The sequence below is a fragment of the Schistocerca serialis genome, chromosome 5, assembly GCF_023864345.2.
Source record: "Schistocerca serialis cubense isolate TAMUIC-IGC-003099 chromosome 5, iqSchSeri2.2, whole genome shotgun sequence".
In the NCBI taxonomy this organism is placed as follows: domain Eukaryota; kingdom Metazoa; phylum Arthropoda; class Insecta; order Orthoptera; family Acrididae; genus Schistocerca; species Schistocerca serialis.
Genome location: NC_064642.1, coordinates 564,934,665 through 564,957,064, shown reverse-complemented (window position 1 = coordinate 564,957,064; position 22,400 = coordinate 564,934,665). Strand labels below are relative to the sequence as shown.

General features: G+C 41.4%; 1 protein-coding gene across 1 annotated transcript in view; it reads right to left on the bottom strand.

The window, feature by feature from the left end:
• Window positions 1–4,089: 4,089 nt before the first annotated feature.
• LOC126481063 (tetratricopeptide repeat protein 37) overlaps window positions 4,090–22,400 on the bottom strand; it is a 158,445-nt gene continuing 140,134 nt past the window's right edge. The window contains exons 17-20 of the mRNA XM_050104546.1: window positions 9,993–10,146; window positions 9,684–9,858; window positions 9,407–9,592; window positions 4,090–4,650 (exon numbers count right to left, since the gene is read on the bottom strand). Of these exons, the coding sequence (XP_049960503.1) occupies window positions 4,354–4,650; window positions 9,407–9,592; window positions 9,684–9,858; window positions 9,993–10,146 (812 nt within the window). The 3' untranslated portion in view covers window positions 4,090–4,353. The remainder of the gene's footprint in view (window positions 4,651–9,406; window positions 9,593–9,683; window positions 9,859–9,992; window positions 10,147–22,400) is intronic.

Genomic DNA, 22,400 nt, shown 5'->3' with positions numbered 1-22,400 from the left:
CAAGAATGGATGTAATTTAGTACTTTATCAGCAGTTGGTAGCAATTGGTTTGGTGCACTTATTATCACACTAGTATCATCTGCAAATATTATTGCTTTGGCTACATCATCTGAGGTGTGAAAATCATTTATATAGACAAGAAACAATATGGACCCTAGGATGCCGCCTTGTGGTACTCCTATTTCTACAATTTTTTTTTTTGCCTCTGATCCTGAATTTATTTTGTGGTAGGAGTAAGTTGATGTCAGTCCTACAACCTGTGTTCTGTTTTTTAGGTATGATTCAAACCATTTTTTTCCTATCCCATGTATACCCAACACTTCCAATTTTTCTAAAAGAATGTCCTGGTTCACAGTGTTAAAAGCTTTGGAGACGTCTAAATTTACTCCTACTACACTATAATCTTTTTCTAGATTTTTAATTATTTGTTCAGTGTAGCACATTACAGCTGTTTTGGTATTTTTACATGCTTGGAAGCCATGCTGATTTCTGTTTAGTAAATTATGGTCATTTAGATATTTGTTGATTCGGTGCTCCATCAGTTTTTCTAATGAAACTTCCTGGGAGATTAAAACTGTGTGCCGGACCGAGACTTGAACTCGGGACCTTTGCCTTTCGCGGGCAAGTGCTCTACCAACTGAGCTACCCAAGCACAACTCACACCCCATCCTCACAGCTTTACTTCTGCCAGTACCTCGTCTCCTACCTTCCAAACTTTACACAAGCTCTCCTGCAAACCCTGCAGAACTAGCACTCCTGAGAGAAAGGATATTGCGGAGACATGGCTTAGCCACAGCCTGGGGGATGTTTCCAGAATGAGATTTTCACTCTGCAGCGGAGTGTGCGCTGATATGAAACTTCCTGGCAGATTAAAACTGTGTGCCGGACCGAAACTCGAACTCGGGACCTTTGCCTTTCGCGGGCAAGTGCTCTACCAACTGAGCTACCCAAGCACGACTCACGCCCAGTCCTCACAGCTTTACTTCTGCCAGTACCTGCAAGGTTCGCAGGAGAGCTTCTGTAATGTTTGGAAGGTAGGAGACGAGGTACATGACATTGGAGAGCAACAGATACAAAATTTTTGGGACAACTAGACCTGAAGAAACTGTGTCTAACAAAAAACTGGCAAAGGGACTCCTTGCACTATTTAAAAGCATTCGTTGGCTTTACTAGATATACAGGGAGTGATAGTGCACAGTAAGCTCAGTTTTGGTGCGAGCAGTGGTGGGTTAGACCAAAGCTGTTTTAGCTTCCCCGTCAAAATCAAATCAAATCAACCGTTTTAGATTGTTTGGAGATGATGCTGTCGTTTACCATCTTGTAAAGTCATCAAATGACCAAAACGAATTGCAAAATGATTTAGATAAGATATCTGTATGGTGTGAAAAGTGGCAATTGGCCATGAATAAGGAAAAGTGTCAAGTTATTCACATGAGTACTAAAAGCAATCCGCTAAATTTCGATTACGCGATAAATCACACAAATCTGAAGGCTGTAAATTTAACTAAATACTTAGGGATTATAGTTACAAATAACCTAAATTGGAACAATCACATAGATAATGTTGTGGGTGGAGCAGAGTGCGATTCATTGGCGAACATTTAGAAGATGCAACAGGTCTTCTAAAGACTGCTTACACCATGCTTGTCTGCCCTATTCCGGAGTACTGCTGTGCAGAGTGGGATCCGCATCAGGTGGGACTGACGGATGACACCAAAAAAGTTCAAAGAAGGGCAGCTCGTTTTGTATTATTGTGAAATGTGAATTGGAGTGGCAATCATAAAAACAAAGGCGGTTTTTGTTGCGACGGGATCTTCTCATGAAATTTCAATCACCAGTTTACTCCTACAATTGCGAAAACATTCTGTTGGCACCCACCTACATAGGGAGATATGATCATCACTGTAAAATAAGAGAAATCGGGGCTTGCACAGAAAAATTTAAGTGCTCGTTTTTCCCGCATGCCGTTTGAGAGTGAAACGGTAGAGACACAGCTTGAAGGTGGTTTATTGAACCCTCTGCCAGGCACTTTATTGTGAATAGCAGAGTAATCACATATATGTGTATGTAGGTGTACTAAGTAATCTCAATTTCTCTGTCATCCACGAATCACTAATTTTGGTACCACTGACAGAGAGAGATCTTTTGATAAGATTCTACTATGCTAGTCATTCAAGGCCTTCTGCATTGTCCTCTCGATGGCAATATTCTTAGCCACTGTCCCTGTATATGCTCCTGTCCAGAACTGAATGTTTGAATTACTCTTTGAAATATGTCGAAACTGTCTCTGTATGTAGCTTGCTGAACTTTTAAATCTTTCTACCTTTTTAGGGTTCTACATCTCAGTTGTTAAAAATGGCATCCTTGCAGCATCATTCTGTTTGTCCGTCTGTCTGTTCAATTGCTGAAAACCCTTTCCCTCAGGAACAGGTAGACGTAAGTTGAAATTTATGTCACATACTGAGGTCTATGGTCCTTTGGTTCCAAAAAAGTTAACCCTCTAAGTCAATGCAATCAAAAATGTGCCATTTACATCACAAATTTTGATACTCAAAAACTCACTTGTTGAAACCCATAGGTACTTCTGCTTGATGTAGAATCATAAAATTTGGCAAGAAGCTAGGTTTCAAAGTACAAGTAAAGGAAAAAAAAAATCATAAAATTATTAATTTGCAATTATATCACACGAAATAAATATATTAAAACATTTTCAAGAGTCTTGGAACCTCTGCGAGCAACATCTTGCCAGTGTCAGTGTGATATATAAATATAGACTTTAGTAATCATTATTGCTTCAACTGCCTGATGGACACTGACACCAGTTTCAACATGGCTATCTTCAAAGGGGTCAAGTCTATTTGTTGCCATGAGACATTTCCAACATGAACTGTTTGTTTGAATTAGCTGTCAGAGAGCATTTAATATTATACTGCAGGATCTCGTCATGCCTGCAACTTACAAAACTTTTAGTTCTCTCATTTGATGGCTGATATATTTAAGTTTTCTCCAATAATGATATTACATTGAAAATATATGCATATCCAATATTTTCAAGCTGCAGCAGTACCACATCTACCAGATATTTTAATGACAGCAATGTGATTGTGGGACATTTTTATTAATGAGTTGAGGTTTTCTATTCCATTTTGATACAAGCCTGGTGGTCAAAGAAGGACCCAATTACAAGTTTATGCCCAACCTTGATACTTAATCTTGTCCAAATAATCTCTCACACAGCTGCAAATCGTCTGTCAATGGATGTATACGTACTGTCTACTGTGACGAATACACCACCTCTGTTTCTCATTTGCCCATCCTTTTGATATACGCTTAAATTTACCCCAAAAATTTCACTACTATCAATTATGGGCGTGAGCCAGGTTTTTGTATCTAGTAATAGAGAGTTCTGCTGCCTTTTAGCACTGCTTCAAACTATGGGATTATGTTGTGAATGCTTTGACAGCTGAGCTAGTAGAATTTTAATTGTTTCATCTCTGGGAGGGTTGGGTTGGGTTGTTTTGGGGGAAGAGACGAAACTGCGAGGTCATCGGTCTCATCGGTTTAGGGAAGGACATGGAAGGAAGTCGGCCGTGCCCTTTCAAAGGAACCATCATGGCATTTACCAGGAACGATTTAGGGAAATCACAGAAAACCTAAATCTGTATGGCCGGACGCGGGATTGAACCATCGTCCTCCCAAATGCGAGTCCAGTGTGCTAACCAATGCGCCACCTTGCTCGGTCTCTGGGAGGAATTTCCTGTGTTCAAATATGCATGAATTCCTTAGGGACCAAACTGGTCATTGGTCCCTAGACGTACACACTACGTAAACTAACTTATGCTAAGAACGCCACACACCCCCATGCCCGAGGGAGGACTCAAACCTCCGGCGGGGAAGGCCACGTTGTCTGTGACATGGAGCATCAAACTGCGCGGCCACTCTGCGCAGCATTTCTTTGTGCCTTACATTAACATTGATTGGTCCAACTGATAAGACATACATAGTTTTCCTTAAAAATATTCATCACCCTGTGCCAAGTAGTAAAAACCCATGGGAGATCTGGTTAGGATCAGGTCTGAAAAAGTTCAGTGCTATTCCAATCGCTCTTTATTTTACTTTAGTCATGAGCAATAAAATACTTCTTGTATAGGTAGTGGCTTAGACAAAGGTCTTTATTAAAGTACATTCATAAAACATTTGATATTAAATGCTTGTACTGCATAAATAAGAGTTTCAGTCTTCTTTCTTTTAAACATTGGTGTTTTCTTCAAAGTGCACTTCAGTATACACATCAAACAAAAAAGTTAAAGCACCACCTTTTATCACAATTCATTTGGAAGACAGATACCAAGCCTATGCTTTGACTGTGAACTCCTCAGCAAGCAGTGTAACCTTGCGCTCATGGCTACTGAGCCACTTGTTCATTTGCCTCGAAGCTTCCATTTTTCGGCGAACGTGTCCTATTAACTGCTTCATCCAGTGCAAGCTCTGACAAGAGCTGCTCAAAATGCACCATGGTAAAAATGATGCTATAAGCACTACCCAGTTTTCAGGTATGTCAGGAAACATGTGGACTGCTTTCTGTGAGCTACTTAGACTGGCTTTAGCTTTTCCAGAAAGCAAGTGGCTTAAGCTCACCAATGACATGACCTGAAACAAGAAAATTGTTCAGTAATTGTCCTTTCACAACATATTTAGTTATATGAGGATTGTGTCCAATCTGCCAAAACTGCTTCCAGTCAGTCTTAGTCTCTCTCTCTCTCTCTCTCTCTCTCTCTCTCTCTCTCTCTCTCTCTGTCTGTGTGTGTGTGTGTGTGTGTGTGTGTGTGTGTGTGTGTGTGTGTAAAATTATTTAATTGGATAGCTAAAAAATCTACTCACCAAGCAGCGGCAGAACACACACATAGAAGACTGTTGTAATTGGCAAGCTTTTGGAGCCAGTGGCTCCTTCTTCAGGTAGAAGGGATGAAGGGGAAGGAAGAAGGGTAAAGGAAAAGGACTGGAGAGGTCTAGGAAAAGGGGTAGATTTTGGGAAAGTCATCCAAAACCACAGGTCAGGGGAGACATATTGTACGGGATGAAATGAATGAAATGGTCGTATGGCATTGTTGGCTGGGAGGCCCCATTCGGAGGAGTTCGGTCGCCATATTGCAAGTCCTTTTTAGTTGATGAGAAGGAAAGACTGATTATTGGGGAATGCATCGGACGTGATTTTCGAATCTCATCCAATGCAGTCCCCAGTCAGTCAGTCTTTCCTTTTCATCCCATACGGTTGCCAATTACAATAGTTTCTTGGGTGTGTGTTCTGCCGCCACTTGGCGAGTAGATTTTTTATCTATCCAATTAAATAATTTTGTCAATAATTGTTTTCATTGTTATATACATATGATGTTTTCCGTAAGAGCATGCAAAAATGCAACAGGACATAGAGAATGCTCCACTGAACAATTTGATGCAGGGAACCTGGGATCGGAGACGCCAGCGTAAGGAGATATTGAAGTAAACTTCTCTACTGATTTGTCTAGCATTACTGTTTTCCAGTGTATGTACAACTAACATGCATAAAAGTTTACACATACTGTGCTGTTTATTTGTATGCATGTTCTTTATTTCACGCAAGAAAGCAAAGACAATGGGCCTGATTACTAGGAAGTCATGATGCTAGTTTTGTTTACACTAATTGTCCATAAGGTGGCTCTGTTGTATCATATTTGCATTGTCCCATGACAAAATGTGCTATGAATCAACAACAGTAGAGTACACTGCCTCACTTCAGTGGGGATGTCTGCAACCATCTCAATGTGGTTTTTCCTGGTCGCTGGATTGGAAAGGGAGGTCCTATTCCATGGCCTGCGAGGTCACCTGACCTGAATCCCCTTGATTATTTCCTATGGGGATATCTAAAGTCACTTGTGTTCGAGACCCTAGTGGCTACGGATATGGAATTAGTTGCCAGGATTGTAGCTGCCTGTTATGTGATCCAAAACACATCAATATTTATCAAGGTGTGTCAGAAACTTGTTCGCTGATGTCATCCATGCATTGGATGTTGATGGCCATCAGTTTCAGACGTTTTGTAAGATACGGTACAAATACCATCACTGTTTCAATGATGGTATTTGCAGTTAACAGTAACTAATGTAAATAAAGAAATCCACAGTAATGTGGTTTTATTACTATTGTCTTCTCAAGATGGCTTCTCTGACCCCAGGTTCCCTACCTCAAATTGTTCAGCATCCTCTATGTTCTGTTAAATTTTTGTGCACTGTTATGGAAACTAAATCTAAATATATCTATAGACACACACACACACACACACACACACACACACACACACACACACAGAGAGAGAGAGAGAGAGAGAGAGAGAGAGAGAGAGAGGTTTAACTTATGAAAGATTTCACAGCCAGTTGCTCCTCCACCTGCCAGAAGAAGAGCTGATGGAGAAGGATGAGAGGTGGTGAAGAAAAAGGTGTGGAGAGGTATAGGAAAAGGGGTACATTATTTTGGCAAGGTCACCCAGAATCGCAGGTCAGGGAAGAATTACTGGATGGGATGAGACGGAACAACTGATTGTTGGGGACTGCACAGGACGAGATTTGAGAACCTCGGAGCTTAAAGGTGGTAGACAGGGTAAAATGCAAGATAGAGATTACTACCAAAACACTGCACACAAGCCACTAAGAGTGAAAAGCTAGGTGTACTCTATGTAACAGTGGTGGGAGGAGGGATGGCAAAAAATACACAGGTCAGAAAATGAAAGATGTAGAAAATTAAAATGGTGTGAAGAAAGGAGTAATTACTGTGAAGAAATGCTGAGATGGGAGGAATCAACATAAATGAAGGCCAGGTGGGTGGTAAGAACCAAGGACATGTTGTAGTGCTATTTACCACAAGTGGAGTTCTGAGAAACTGGTGTCTGGAGGAAGAATCCAGATGGCATTTGTAGTGAAACAGGCACCAAGATCATGACTGTCATGTTGTTTGTTGCTGGTATACACTCCTCTGCTGTGTCCATTCATCCTGACTGGTAACTGGATGGTAGTTACGCCAATGTGAAAGGCCTAACTGTGTTTACATAACAGCTGGTATATGATGTGTCGTTTCACGGTTGGCACTCCATTTGATAGTACACGTTTTGCCAGTTAAGGGGTTGGTGTAGGTGGTGGTAGAAGGGTGCATAGGGCAAGTCTTGCAGTGGGGACAGTCGCAGGGTGGGAGTCATAGGGTAGGGAGGTGGGTGCAGAAGGAGCATAGGGCCTGACAAGATTATTGCGAAGATTGGGAGGGCGACGGAAAGCTATTTTACGTGTGCTGGGCAAAATCTCAGACAGAATTGATCTCATTTCAGAGCATGATTTTAGGAAGTCATGGCCCTGTCGAAGTAGCTGATTAATAGATTCAAGACCAGGATAACCAGGATAATACTGAGTGACAAATTGGTGTTCTCTGAAGTTGTCTTTGCAGGGACCAGCAGTGCCAAATGTGATGGCCTGGGAAATTTGCTTTTGAACTAGGCTGGTGGGGTGAGAATGGGGTGTATTGATGTAAAGAATGTGCATTTGAACAAATATGTTTGCCTCGAATTCCATGGCTGCATGGGAGGGAACGTTTGAGATGGAAAGAATGACAAATGTGAAAATGTAATTACTGTTGTTTGTTAGTAGGTTTAATATGGACAGTAGTGTGTAGCTGGCCTTTGGTGAGGATGATATCAACATCAAGGAAAGGCAAGGGATTTGGAATAGGACTACATGAAATTTGATTGGGAGAAGGTATTTACAGATTCTAGGAATTTTAACAAGTCAACCTCACCATGAGTCCATATGGCAAAGATGTCATCAATGTATTTAAACCAAACCAGAGGCTGAAGGCTTTTGGATCCCAGGAAAGACCCTCCAAGTGACCCATGAAAAGGTTGGCATAGGTACGAGCCATCCTGGTTCCCATGGTCATACCTGTGATTTGTTTGTATGTCTGACTCAACGGTGAAGTATTTGTTGGTAAGTACAAAGTTAATTAAGGACAGAAAGAAGGATGTCATAGGTTTGGAATCAGGTGGGCACTGACTGAGGAAATGTTCGGCAGTGGACAACATCATGTACACGGGGGCTGTTGGTATAGAGGGAGATAGCATCAATGGTGACATGCAAGGCATGTGGTGGGAGTGGGATGGGCACAGATTTCAGATGCTCTAGGAAATGGTTGGTATCTTTTATATAAGAGGGAAGTCATTGTACTATGGGTTTCAGGGATTGATCAACTAAGGCACATATATGTTTGGTGGGTGCTTTGAAACCGGCAACTATAGGGTGGCCAGGATGACTGGGTTTGCGGATCTTACGAAGAAGGTAAAAGATGTGGCTGTTTGGTTTCAGTGGGGTAAGAAATTCTATGGATTGCGGTGTAAGTCCTTGTGAGGGGCTTCAGGCTTTTAGGAGGATCTCCTGGTCAGTTTGAATCACAAGGATAGAATCTTGATGGCAGATGCTGTATGCAGAAATGTCAGACAGCAGCTGGCATAGACTTTCACTAACATACTCCTGTCAGTCAAGTACCACAGTGGTAGATCCTTTGTCTGCTGGGAGGATAATGATGGAGCCATCAACTTTTAGTGAACACAGAGCCTGGAGTTCTGCAGGTTAGGGTTATATTGTAGGAACCTGAGGAAGGGTTGTGAAGCAATGCTGGATGTGAGGAAGGCTTGGAAGGGATAATTTTGAGTTAACTGTGGTGGATCAAGTTTGATTGTGGTCAGAACTGTTCAAGGCAGTGCTTAATGCCAGGTTTGCTCTTGCAAAAGTTTTGGGATTGGGCTGAAAAGTGATATTTCCGGTTGAGATTAAGTGTAAAGGAAACTAGGTCCTTCACCAAAGCACCACGATTAAAGGCAGCATTAAGGCTGAAAGTGAAACCCTTGGATAGTACAGTAAATTCAGGAGGGGAGAGAGCTTTATATGAGAGGTTGAGAACTCTGTACTGTAGTGACTGGTCCTTGTCATTATGAGTTACTATTGGTCTGGGAGGCAGTGGTGTAGACTGTGAGATGTTAAAGAGGTTGGCCAAGCTTGGTTTGTATGAGAGGAGTGGTGACTGAAGGTGTGGCTGTTTGGGGAGGTGCAGAGGGACAGGAAGGTAAACACCACTGTTGAGGTAGTTTAGGAGAACGTGTGATAGCTTTTTGAGATGAAGTCTTTTATGTTGCTGCAGTCTGAAGTTGGCTTGGCGGATGATACCATCCAAGGAAACATGAGGGGTGGATAACTGCAGGGTTTTGTAGAAGGAGAGAAGTCTGGTGGAGTGGAAATTGGCAGATTTCTGTAACAGACCAGACAATATTGTTCTACAGTTAAAAACACTTGAACCCAAGTGTACCACTAAACTTATCACACCTTTGTCAACTGACCTTAGAAACATCCATGCTTCCACGACCAAGACTGAGTGCAACCTGCGCACACTGTGCAGCTCCGGCAGGATTGCAACGAGGATAAAGATGCAGCAACATCAGGGCAAGAGACAACCACAGTGATGCTTCGCCAGGATGACGATGAACGGCACCACTCAGGCTGCGCTTCGATTCAACTGTGCGTCTCTGAAACATTTACATTTTCAACTATAAAAATGACTGAATATTTTTGTCACTACAACAGACAGTTGTGGTAGTTGTAAATGTCTTACTTTACCTGAATAAAATGCATGTATGCTCTGAAAACTGCAATATGCATAACATAATTTGGATCATCATCATAGCTAACAAGTTCCTTTAGAACAACTTCTGTCAAGTTCAGATCTTCATTGAGCATTCCAAGAGCACATAAAGCAAAATATCCTTCAACTGATGGTGGTTTTAGTTGTGCACTGGAACAAACAGGGTATTATTATTTACAATTTTAATGTAAAACTTCCCTGAAATTTGTATCTATGTGGTGTAAGAAAAAATTCAAACTTTCACCCTCCTCTAGGTACATATTTCTCAGGGAAAAAGTGTTTACCTTTGTAACAGCAATGTCTTTGAGTCTTCAACTCCCTGGAATTTATAAGCCATTGTTGCCATAGCAACAAGAACATGAGATTTCAAGCCATCATCAGAAGCAAGCCAATGAAGGACACTGTCATACGTTTCATATGATTCCTCATATTTTTCAGCTGAAACCATTACAAAAGATATTAACAGAAATATAGTGACATGGCTTGCAGTTAAAAACAACTTTATTTTCAATTACAGAATGCAATTTTATAAATTTTAAATACTTTCATGCATAATAAATTTCCATAGTAGGCAAGAAATATATCTTTTCCATTAATACTTTTCCTCGGCTATGTGTAGTAATAGCAAACACTTTTACTGTATGTTTAAGTACATGTATACGTCTGTTACGATAAGTCAACCCACTATTTACATTTTCACCAGTAAGAAGGTCCCTTCCCTGTACACTGTCCTTCAGCATATCAGTGGGAGGTAGTTCAAAACCTCTCCTATTGTCATTCATATATTGGTCATTTATTAAAGAAAGGAGAAAATACATACAAAAGGTATTACAGTTTACAAGCTATCGGGATCAGTGGCTCCTCCTGGCAGGAGGGTGAAGGGGCACGGAAGAGAGGTAAAGGAAAATGACTGGTGACATTTAGAAAAAGGGTAAGACTTTTCAGTTTGGAAAAGTTGTCCAGAACCACGCATAGGGGAGACTTAACGGATGGGATGAGAACGAAAGGCTGATTGGCGAGGACTGCACTGAACGAGATTAAAAAAACCTGAGAGCTTAAAGATGGAAGATGAGGTAATATGCAAGACAGAGATTACTGCTAAAATACTGTGCACAAGTTAATAAGAGTGAAAAGCTAAGTGCATTTTATGCGATACAGGTGGGAGGAGCGATGGCAAAAGATAGACAGGTCAGAAAATGAAAGATGTAGAAAACTAATAGGGAGTGAAGACAGGAATAGTTACTGTGAAGAAATGCTGAGTCTGAAGAAATTAACATAAATTAAGGCCAGGTGGGTGGCAAGAATTATTTGCACCTTTGGAGTTCTGAGAAACTGATGTCTGGGGGAAGAATTCAGATGACAAGTGTGGTGAAACAAGAAACAAGGCCATGAATGTCATGTTGTAGAGCACATTCTGCAACAGGATATTGTGTGGTGTCACAACACATCCTTGTTTTATGCCCATTCATCCTAAACAATAACTTGGTAGTAGTCATGTTGATGTAAAAGGCCAAACAGTGTTCACATAACAGCAAGTATATGATGCGTCATATCGTAGGTGGCTTTCCCTTTGATAGTACATGTTTTGCCAGTTACAGGGCTGATATAGGTGATGGTGCACAGGGCAAGTTTTGCAGTGGGATGGTCACAGGGGCAGGAGCCATAAGGTAGGGAGATGGGTACAGGAGCAGCATATGGTCTGACAAGTATATCCTGGGGATCGGAGGGTGACAGAAAGCTATTCTAGGAGTGGTGGGAAAAATCTCAAACAGAATGGACCCCATTTCAGGGCATGATTTTAGGGAGATAAATTCAAGACTAGGATCATACTGAGTAATACAAGGTGTACTTCTAAGCTGCTTTTGGAGAGATCAGTGGCACCAGGATCGGATGTGATGACCCACAAAATCTGCTTTTGAACTAGGCTTGTGGGGTAATTACATACAGTGAAGGCTGAGGTATACTGCTGTAAAAAGTCTGCATTACAAAAATATGTTTGCTACAAATGCCAAGGCTATGTGGGAGGGAATGTTTGACACGGAAAGGATGGCAACTGTTAAAACATAAGTACTGACGTTTGTTAGTAGGTTTAATGTGAACAGAAGCGTGTAGCTGACCTTCATTGAGGACGAGATCAATGTCAAGGAAAATGGCATGGGACTTGTTCAAACTCTACCCCATTTCCTAAACCTCAACAGTCCTTTTTCTTCGCTCCCTTCCCTTCCCTGTCAACATTTCTGCCACAAGAAGGAGCCACTGGCTATGAAAGCTTGTGGACTGAATTTTTTTATATGTATATTCTCCTGCTGTCACTTGGTGAGTGGATTTTTTAATCTATCCAGTTACTTGTATAATGGTTATTAACTGCCCAAGGAGCTAAAATTTCTCCAGGTAAGCTTTAACCCAATTATTTTCAAGTGCTATACATTCAGTTCAAAAGCAAGGTTCCTTCTTCCAATTAGATGAGAATTCTAGTGTAGAAGGCAAATCTGCTGAGATACTTGGCATTTCTGTAAAATGGTCACTACCACTACCACCATACCAATATTTATAGACCCAAACAAGCTCTTGTGTAACAAATGCCTGGCGATAGATGGCCTTCATCTAAACAGGCTAGGCTCCAAATTGCTTAGCAAAATGTTTATTGATGTATGTCACACCTTAAAAAGTGCTAAAAAGGGAAACAAATAAACAGAGAGGGGGGGATGCAAAATTACATGTGAGAAAAAAAAAAAATAATAAATAAAAAACCAAAGAGGGGCAGCAGCCTTTTCAGTAGTTGCAGGGGCAAGAGTCTGGATGACTGACTGACCTGGCCTTGTAACACTAACCAAAATGGCCTTGCTATCCTGGTACTGCGAACACCTGAAAGCAAAGGGAAACTACAGCCGTAATTTTTCCCGAGGGCATGCAGCTTTACTGTACGGTTAAATGATGATGGCGTCCTCGTGGGTAAAATATTCCTGAGGTAAAATAGTCCCCCATTCGGATCTCTGGGTGGGGACTACTCAAGAGGACGTCATTACCAGGAGAAAGAAAACTGGCGTTCTATGGATCAGAGCAAGGAATGTCAGATCCGTTAATCGGGCAGGTAGGTTAGAAAATTTAAAAAGGGAAATGGTATGGAGAGCTGCCTCTAACCAGTCTCTGGACTGAAGACCACACAACAACAATACATAAATTTAATTAAAATCACATGAACAAAGATTACAGGCAGAAAAGGAATGACAGTAAGAAAAATGACAGCAAATGAAGAAATTGATAGAATAATCAAATGATGTGACAAAGGAACAGAAATAAAAAATACATTTAAATTGATAGAATAATCAAATGATGTGACAAAGGAACAGAAATAAAAAATACATTTAAACAAATTAATTGAATAAAAATAATGATCAAAGTCATTTCAGCAAAAAATAAATAAAATTTAAAATCCAGAATGAGATTTTCACTCTGCAGCGGAGTGTGCGCTGATATGAAACTTCCTGGCAGATTAAAACTGTGTGCCCGACCGAGACTCGAACTCGGGACCTTTGCCTTTCGCGGGCAAGTGCTCTACCATCTGAGCTACCGAAGCACAACTCACGCCCGGTACTCACAGCTTTACTTCTGCCAGTACCTCGTCTACTACCTTCCAAATTTTACAGAAGCTCTTCTGCGAACCTTGCAGAAGGTTCTGCAAGGTTCGCAGGAGAGCTTCTGTAAAGTTTGGAAGGTAGGAGACGAGGTACTGGCAGAAGTAAAGCTGTGAGTACCGGGCGTGAGTTGTGCTTCGGTAGCTCAGATGGTAGAGCACTTGCCCGCGAAAGGCAAAGGTCCCGAGTTCGAGTCTTGGTCGGGCACACAGTTTTAATCTGCCAGGAAGTTTCAAAATTTAAAATATCTGATGGGTTTCAAAACACCTGACCATCTGCATGCTAAGGCCTTACCCTATTATTGCCATACAACCAGTCCATACAATACGACTTTTTTCATGCTGCTGAGTATCACAAAAAATTACAATTTTTTGCCTGCAAACAAGGCCCAATAAGATGAATGCCTACAGTGTACGACACCCAGTTTCTTAACTTATATAACTGTGCATGTGGTTTCAGAAAGTTGATCCCACCACTTGGGACTTCTCCTTGTTAGTTTAAAAATCATGAAAGAAGGTTGTATATTTGGTAGAGACCTGGAGACACAGGAAAGTTTGAGATATTATACAATGGTAAAATCAAGCAGTGGAAACTCCAGGTTGGAATATAAACAACATTGAAAAAGATATATTGCTACTCATTGTAAATAAAGATGACACATTGAGTTACAGACAGTCACAACGAAATGGCTGTTCCACATTGAGCTTTCAGCCAAAGCCTTCTTTAAAACACACACACACACACACACACACACACACACACACACACACAAGCATGCACACCTCATGCACAAATGACCACTATCTCCAGTCACTGCAGCCAGAATGCAAGTGTTGCATTGAAGGAAAGCAGCGATTCGGAGTGGGGTGGGGAAGGGGAAGAGAGAGAGTATGGGTCATGGGCAGAAAAGAGCACTGTGGCATGGCAGGACAGGGCTGCTTGGCACAGTGTCGAGAAGGCTGTATGGAGGGAGGTGGGGTGAAAGTAGGTTACCATAGGTTGAGAACAGGATAATTTCAAAAGCAGAGAAAGTATTGTAAGAATAACTCCCAACTGCGCAGTTCAAATAAGTGGGTGGTGGAGAGGAGGGTCCAGATGGTCCGGGTTGGGAAACAGACACTGAAATCAAGCATGTTACGTTCAGCTGCATGTTGTGGCCCACAAGGTGGCTCACTTTGGTCTCGTCCACTGTTTTGCGGCAGACATTCATCCCGGTGAACAGCTGGTTGGTAATCATAAGAATGTGGAAAGCTTTGCAATCATTGCAGCAGAGTTGGTATTTGACATGTCTACTTTCAGGTGTACAGGCCTCTGACGGGTAGAATAAGCCTGTGACAGGACTGGAATAGGAAGTGCTGGGTGGCTGGACTGGGAAGGACTTGCAGAGATCACATCCCTGTGGCAAGGGGTTAGAACTGGGAGTGACATAGGGATGGAAAACCACTTTAGGAGGGTTGAGAAGGAACTTGGGTAGGATGTTCATTATTTCAGTAACTGATGAAAGATAATCAAAGCTTTGATGAAGGATGTGGCTCAGTTGTTCCAGCCCAGGGTGGTACTGGGTGACAAAGGGGGCACTACTTTGTAGCTGGTTGTTAAAGGTGGTGGGAGGACTGGGGATGTGTATGGATATTGCACAGGAAACCTAATTGTGTACTAGGTCTGTGGGATAGTGGCTGTCTGTGAAGGCCTTTGTGAGACTTTCCGCATACTGAGCAAAGGAGCTCCCAGGTGGCCAGGCTGCATGAGAGGGATTTTTTGTTGTGGAAAAGAGAGCAGCTGTAGAAATACAGGTACTTTTGATGGTTGGTGGGTTTGATGTGGTCAGAGGTGTGTATCAAGCCATCAAAGAGGAGCACATCTATTCAGAGGTGTGGATCCAGCCATCAGAGAGGAGCACGTCAACCTCCAGGAAGATGGCATGCAGAGCTGAAGAGAGCCTGGTGAAGTGGAGGGGGGAGAAGGTGTTGAGGTTGTGAAGGAATGAGGATAGGTTGTCTTGGCTACGAGTCCAGATCATGTAGATATCATCAATGTACCTGAACCAGAGCAGAGGCTTAGGGTTTTCATAGGCTGTGAAGGTTTCCTTTAGACACCCCATAAACAGATAGGCACACAAGGATGCCATGCAGGTGCCCATAGCTGTGTTATGGGCTTTTTTATGTACCTTCCTTTGAAAGGAAAAGCAGTTGTGTGTTAGGAAGAAACTAGTAATGTTTCTGAGAAATGAAGTAGTGGGTTTGGAGTCTGAAGCATACTGGGAGAGGTACTGTTCAATAGTGGCAAAACTATGGGCATGAGGGTTTTGGTGTATAGGGAAGTGGTGTCCACACTGACGAGTAGGGATCCAGGACGTAAAAGAATTGGGGGATAGTGGAGAGTCAGTGAAGGAATCTTTGATGGTGAAGGTATCTTTGACAGCTAGATTCTGAGCAATTTGTTGGAGGTGTTGGTCAGTGAGGGCCAAAATTCTTTCAGTGGGGGCACAACAACCAGCTACAATAGGGCATCCAAGACTGCTGGTGTGTGGATTTTGGGGAGCATGTAGAAGATGGGTGTTTGGGGTGTCATACGAGTGAGAAGGGAAATAGATTCAGGGAGAGGTTCTGGGAAGGGTCTAAGGCTTTGAGCAGGGACAGAAGGTTAGGTCAGGCTTCTGAGATGGGATCACTCTGGCAAAATTTAAAGGTGGATGGAAGGAAGCTTAGGTTTAACAACCCATTGACATCGAGGTCATTGGAGATGGAGCACAAGCTCAGACTATGTCAAGGATGGGGAAGGAAATCAGTCGTGCCCTTTCTAAAGGAACTATCCCGACATTTGTGTAGAACACTTTAGGGAAATCACTGAAAACCTTAATCTGAATGGCTGGACGTGGATTTGAACTTTCATCTTCCCTGATGACACACTGTGGTGTACACAGGAACAATAAAAAAAACTGTTACACATTGAGCTTTCAGCCAAAGCTTTCTTCAAAAAAAAAAAAAAAAAAAAAAAAAAAAAAAAAAAACCCGCACACATTCACACAAACAGGCACACATCAAATGTATGTGACTGCTACCTCTAGCTACTCCAGCCAGAATGCAACTGTCCCACTGAACAAAAGCAGCAATCTGGAGTGGAGTGGGGAAGAGGGAAGATAGCAGGGCATGGTTGCGGGTAAGATATGAGCACAGTCTGGTGTAGAGTCCACGGGTTAAACAGTGGCAGGACAGGACTGCCTGGCACAGCAATGGGAGGCTGTGGAGGTGGAGTTTGAGTGAAAGTAGGTTCCTATAGGTTAAGGATGGGATGATTTCAAAAGCAAAGAATGTGTTGTTAAAATAACTCCCATCTGCACAGTTCAGAAAAGCTGATGGTGGAAGGAAGGCTTCAGATGGCCCAGGTTGTGAAGCAGGCATTGAAATCAAGCATGTTATGTTCAGTTGCATGTAGTGCCACAGAGTGGACCCCTTTGCTCTTGGCCACAGTCATGACGAATGATGATGTTCAGTTGCACTCCTTTGTAGCTGTTTGTTGGTGGAGGTGAGAGGATTGGAATGTGTGGGTATATGGCACTGGAGATCTGTTTGTGGACTAGGTATGAGGGATAGTGGTTGGTTGTGAGACCTTCAGCATACTACGCAACAAAGTTGTTGTCACTGCAAATACACTGTCCATGTGTGGCCAGACTGTATGGGTAGGACTTTTTGGTGTGGCAACAATCTCAGCTGTCAAAATGTTGGTACTGTTTGTCGTCGGTGTGTTTAACATGGACAGATGTGTGAATGGAGCCTTCAGAGAAGGGGATGTCAATGCCCAGGAAGGTAGCATGCTGAGTTGAGGAGGAAGACTAGGTGATAAGGACGGGGGAGAAGGCGTTGAGTTTGTGAAGGAATGAGGATAGTATGTCTTGGCCCTGAGTCCAGATCATGAAAGTGAAACTGAACCAGAGCAGGAGTTTGGGGTTTTGAGGAGCTAGGAAGATATCATCTAAATGGCCCATAAACAGGTCGACAAATGAGGGTGCTATGTGAGTGCCCATGGCTGTGTTATGGCCTTGTTTGTATACCTACCCTTCAAAGGAGAAATAGTTGTGTGTTAGGATACAGTAAGTAAAGTGTACAGGGAATGAGGTAGTGGGTTTGGAGTCTGAAGGACGTTGGGAAAGATGGTATTTAATAGTGGCAAGACCATGAGCATGAGGGATGTAGGTGTATAGGGAAGTGACATCAACAGTGACGAATAGTGATCCAGGAGATAAAGGGATGGGGGGGATGATGGAGAGTCAATGAAGGAAGTGGATGGTATCTTTGATGTGGGATTATGGGCAATTGGTTGGAGGTGTTGGCCAATGAGAACCGAAATTATTACAGTGGGGGCACAATACCCAGCTACAATGTAGTGTCTAGGTTTGTTGGGTTTGCGGCTTTTGGGGAGCGCCTTCATATGCCCATTGCCTACGTCATTTCTCATTTCCCCAACACCATCCCTGCCACAGTGGACTCCTGTCCCATCTTTTGCACTAGTTCAGAAAAGTATCCCTTTCCCTGATTAAAACCCAGTCCCACACCCTGTTCTTTAAATGCTGCCTAAAACAAAGAATCTCCCCCCCCCCCCTCCCAATAGTATAACCACAAAATTTTCTTTTTCTGGATCCCACTCCTCCTTTCACAGTGACCTTCATCTTTTCAGATTCCATCAGTCCCTGTCCCTCAAAAACCTGGTACTGAAGAAAGACCTCTCCACGACACAAGCATCCCAGAACCTCTAGTCCCTTCACAAGATACTGCTACTGTGTAATCTCTAATACATAGTCACACCTTTGAAACTGAATCCCTTGCTCTCCAACATGTAGAGGAGCATTCCAAACACCACCTCCATAAGTTATCCAACCTGCCGACATCCTACTGCCATCTTGGGGCACCACTGTCCAACCCCTGTCCTACCAACAGTGCTCCTCATCATCAACCCCTCACTGCACCCAGATCCTGCCTAGCTGACCTTTTCGATTTGCCACATCCCATCAAATCTAGAACTGATTGGACTTGCCAGTGAGCTACCTATTTTTTCTCAACTCCTGCAATGGAAACACTTCTTTGCCTCCACCCAAAGACAGTCTAATCCTAGCATTGAACCTCGCCCTACTCAGTTCAAACCACCATCCAACCATGATCCTTCCCACCTCCCACCCAACCAGCTTGTGGCCCCCTCCAGGAATTCCTTACCTCCAACACTGCCTCACCTTCCTCCCCCAAGTTACTTTCCAAGAACACCAATCTTTTCACAGAAGAAAGGGGAGCCATACACAGCCTCAAAACAGATCCTGACCTAATCATCCTACTGTAGACATAGATTCCACCACTGTCATTATGAATTTGTACCCTCTGCCAATTGTTTGACTCCTCCACCTATAAACTACCGAGCAAGATGCTACAGTGATTAGCACACTGGACTCAATATTGTTTATATAAGGGTGAGAAATTTATTTCTAAAATCAGATTTGAAAATGCAAAACACCTCCAGAGCCATATGTGAACTGTGGCTGTAATTTACTGGATATGAATTGCAAAAACGTAAAAAATTAAGATGGAATCTGGACAAATTGAAAGAACCAGAGTAGTTGAGTTTGAAAGGGAGCATTAGACAATGATTGAGGGAAACAGAAAACAGGAATAAAATAGAAGATGAAATAGTGAAGGCACAAGATAATCAAATCAACAAAAATACAAAGTACAGTAGAAGTCTTTGCATAACACAAAAGGGACTGAATTTAATTTAAAAAAATGCACCAAATGAAGCATATGAAAAGAAATAGATATGTTTAAAAAATGAAACTGACAGAAAATGAAAAATGGGTAAACTGATATGGTTAGAGGACAAATGCAAGGTTGTAGAACCAGGCATAATTAGGGTCAAGACAGATTCCACCTACAGGAAAATTAAAGAGACATATGGGAAAAAGAGAAGCAGCTGTATAAATAATAAGGGCTCAGATGGCAAGCCAGTATAAAGCAAAGAAGGAAAAGTTGTTGGTATATTTAGAAGGTCTATTAAAGGGAAATGAACTCAAAGACAATATTGTAGGGAAAGAAAAAAAGATGAGATGGTAGATATGATACTGCAAAAAGAATCTGATAGACCATTGAAAGACCTAACTCAAAACAATGTTTCTGGAGAACATGAAATATCTCAGAAGAATTTAAATATTTGGGAGAATCAGAGAAGATGAAACTAGTAAACCTGGACAAATATCTCAAGATTCAAGAAGGCTGAAATAATTCCAATTCCAAAGAATGTAGACGCTGACAGTGCATATTACTGAACTAGCAGTTTAATATGTCATGGTAGCTAAATACTGAAATGAATTATTTACAAAAGAATGGAAAAACTGGTAGAAGCAAAAACTGGTAGAAGCCAGTGATGGAGAAGATCAATTTGCGTTCTGGAGAAATGCAAGGGTGTACAAAACAATATTGACCATACGACTTAGGCAAAATTTCTGTTTACAGTGTTTGTAGATTCTGCATTTATATCTACATACATACTCCGAAAACCATTGTACGGTATATTGCGGAGGGTACCTTGTACCACTACTAATAATTTCTTTTCCTGTACCACTCACAAATAGAGTGATGTTAAGAATATTGGTCTGTAATTATGGGGGTCTGTTCTTTTATCTTTCTTATATACAGGAGTCACCTGAATCTGGACTTGGCAACTTATTTGTTTTCAACTTTTTCCAGTTGCTTCTCTACACCATGGATGCCAATTTATGTGTCTTCCAAGAGGGAGTCTGCAACAGTCAAACGAACACGTGTTTATATGATCCTCCCTTTTGCTGTCGTCTATTGCCAACCTAGACTGGCCGACATGTGACTGGATAGAAGCCTTTGACTCACTTCGCAGTTTTATGTATGACTTGAATTTTTTTGGATTCTTGGCAAGATCTTTCACTAAGGTACGATGGTGGAAGTAGTTGGATGCTTCGTACACTGATCGTCTTATGAATGCATGAAGTTGTACTAACTTTCGCTTTTCACCATTTGCGCACTCTTTTTTAAACTGAGAGTTCAACAATCTCCGTTTTTTCAGCCACTTCTGAATTTTAATATTAAACTCTGGAGGGTCATTTTATGTTTAATCCATTTACTTGGTACATATGTCTCCACAGCATAATTTACAATCAGAAAGCTTTTGACAATAATGACTGGAATACACTCTTTGAAATTTTCCAGGTATTTTAGCATTTATGCTACTCTGCAATCTGTGATATATCATATTGTGTAGAACTGCATATGCCGTTGTTGCTATGCAAGCCGGTAGCAAGGACAGGTTAGCCACTCTATGCCATATGGACTGGGAATGTGGGAGAACAATGTGAATAGGCTACATTGTCCTTGAGCAATGACAGATCGAAGGCAACTCAATATCAGATTTGGTGCCAAGATGCACAACATCCATTATTAATATATAAATACTTTAGGAGTAAAGCAGACGACTCACGTAACAGCAGAAGCACTGAGTCATTCACAGGCACTTCTGATTGCCTCTCAACAATTCAGTGCTTCTGCTTTTAGTAAGTGCTCCCCTTTACTCCTAATGTATTTACATTACGTCAGAACTTCCCAATATTAATGTTTAACTGGCTAAGAAACCAATCTGACAGTGCTGAAGACTTTACCTATATTGATATCCATAGAGGTTGTAAACAATTTATAATGTATCACTGTGGTGGAGGGGAAGTCTATATGAACAACTTGATATAGGACACTTGTGGTCTATCACACTTAAAACTGGTCTACAAAAGCAACCTAAGCTACAACACACATGCATTTTCAATAGCCTCTCACTCTTAAGCCACTGGTTTTGTTGGGTGTTTTGTTAAACATATTAATTTAAACTTTTCCACAAGGGCAAAAGAAAAGAGACTACTGTAAACATTGTGCAAAAATTAATTATATTTACAATTCAGTCTAAATTTAACACTTACAAGCACAATAGTTTCATAGTAAGAAGGCCATACAAACAAAACATTTTAATTGTTAATTTTATGCTGTTAAAATTCACAATATTTTGGAGTAAAATTTACACAGACATGAATTTTACATTTTGTAAGTGCAAGAACACGGGGTTTTTAATATTCAAGGAGCATTTTTTGCCTGAATCTCCTGTGACACACATGCACTGTAGGTTAGGTGGCTTTTGCAGACCAATTTGAGGTTGTTTTCCAGTCTGATAGACCACAAGAGTCCTTTAGCAATTTGTTCATCTAAACTTCAACTACACCACTGTGGTATACTGTAAGCAGTTACTGTTTACATTCTGTACAATTACAATTTCAATTATTAAAAACTGACCCACAGAAATTAACAAAAGAATTAATTTAAGTGTTGATCCATCACGAAAGTGCACCCTGCGCAACCAGGTGGGAAACAGCAAAATGATGTTCAATGCAGTATAGCTATGCTGTACATGAGGTGAACACATTTTAATCACAAGTGCTTCATTTTACTTAAGAAAGTTAAAATTAAATTGATGAAATGGTAATTTAACTGAAGAAACATGGAAATAGGTACTGTGCATTATTTTATGAATATTGTGGAGCTCAAAGTGTTACATTCAGATTCCACGATTGTTACTGTGATTAATGAGTTTAGATTGGCTATCAAAGCATTGACTGTGATAAGGAAGTCTTTTGCCCGTGGTGGTTTGAATTAATAAATGAGTCTGCATCCCAAGTATTGAGACATTATTGTGTAGTACCATTCCCAAAAGCCATTTCAAACATTATTGTTTACAATCGCATGTCAGAAGCTGTGGCCTACAGAGAAGAAATTCAATGGGAATATCAAGACAGCTTTAGAGGATATAAGGTAAGCAAGCATCTACTTGGTCATATAGGGTAGAATCAAGGGCAGTTTGCTGTAATTTACCTTGGTGGTTCATCCAGCGTAGCCCTCCACATGCAACCTTCCACAAACAACAACTTTTGTGGTTAGTTTGTTCGACACAGTAATGTGTCATTGCAGGAAGTTCTCTTTTCTAATGTAACAATTTTTAAAGAGGGGAAAAACT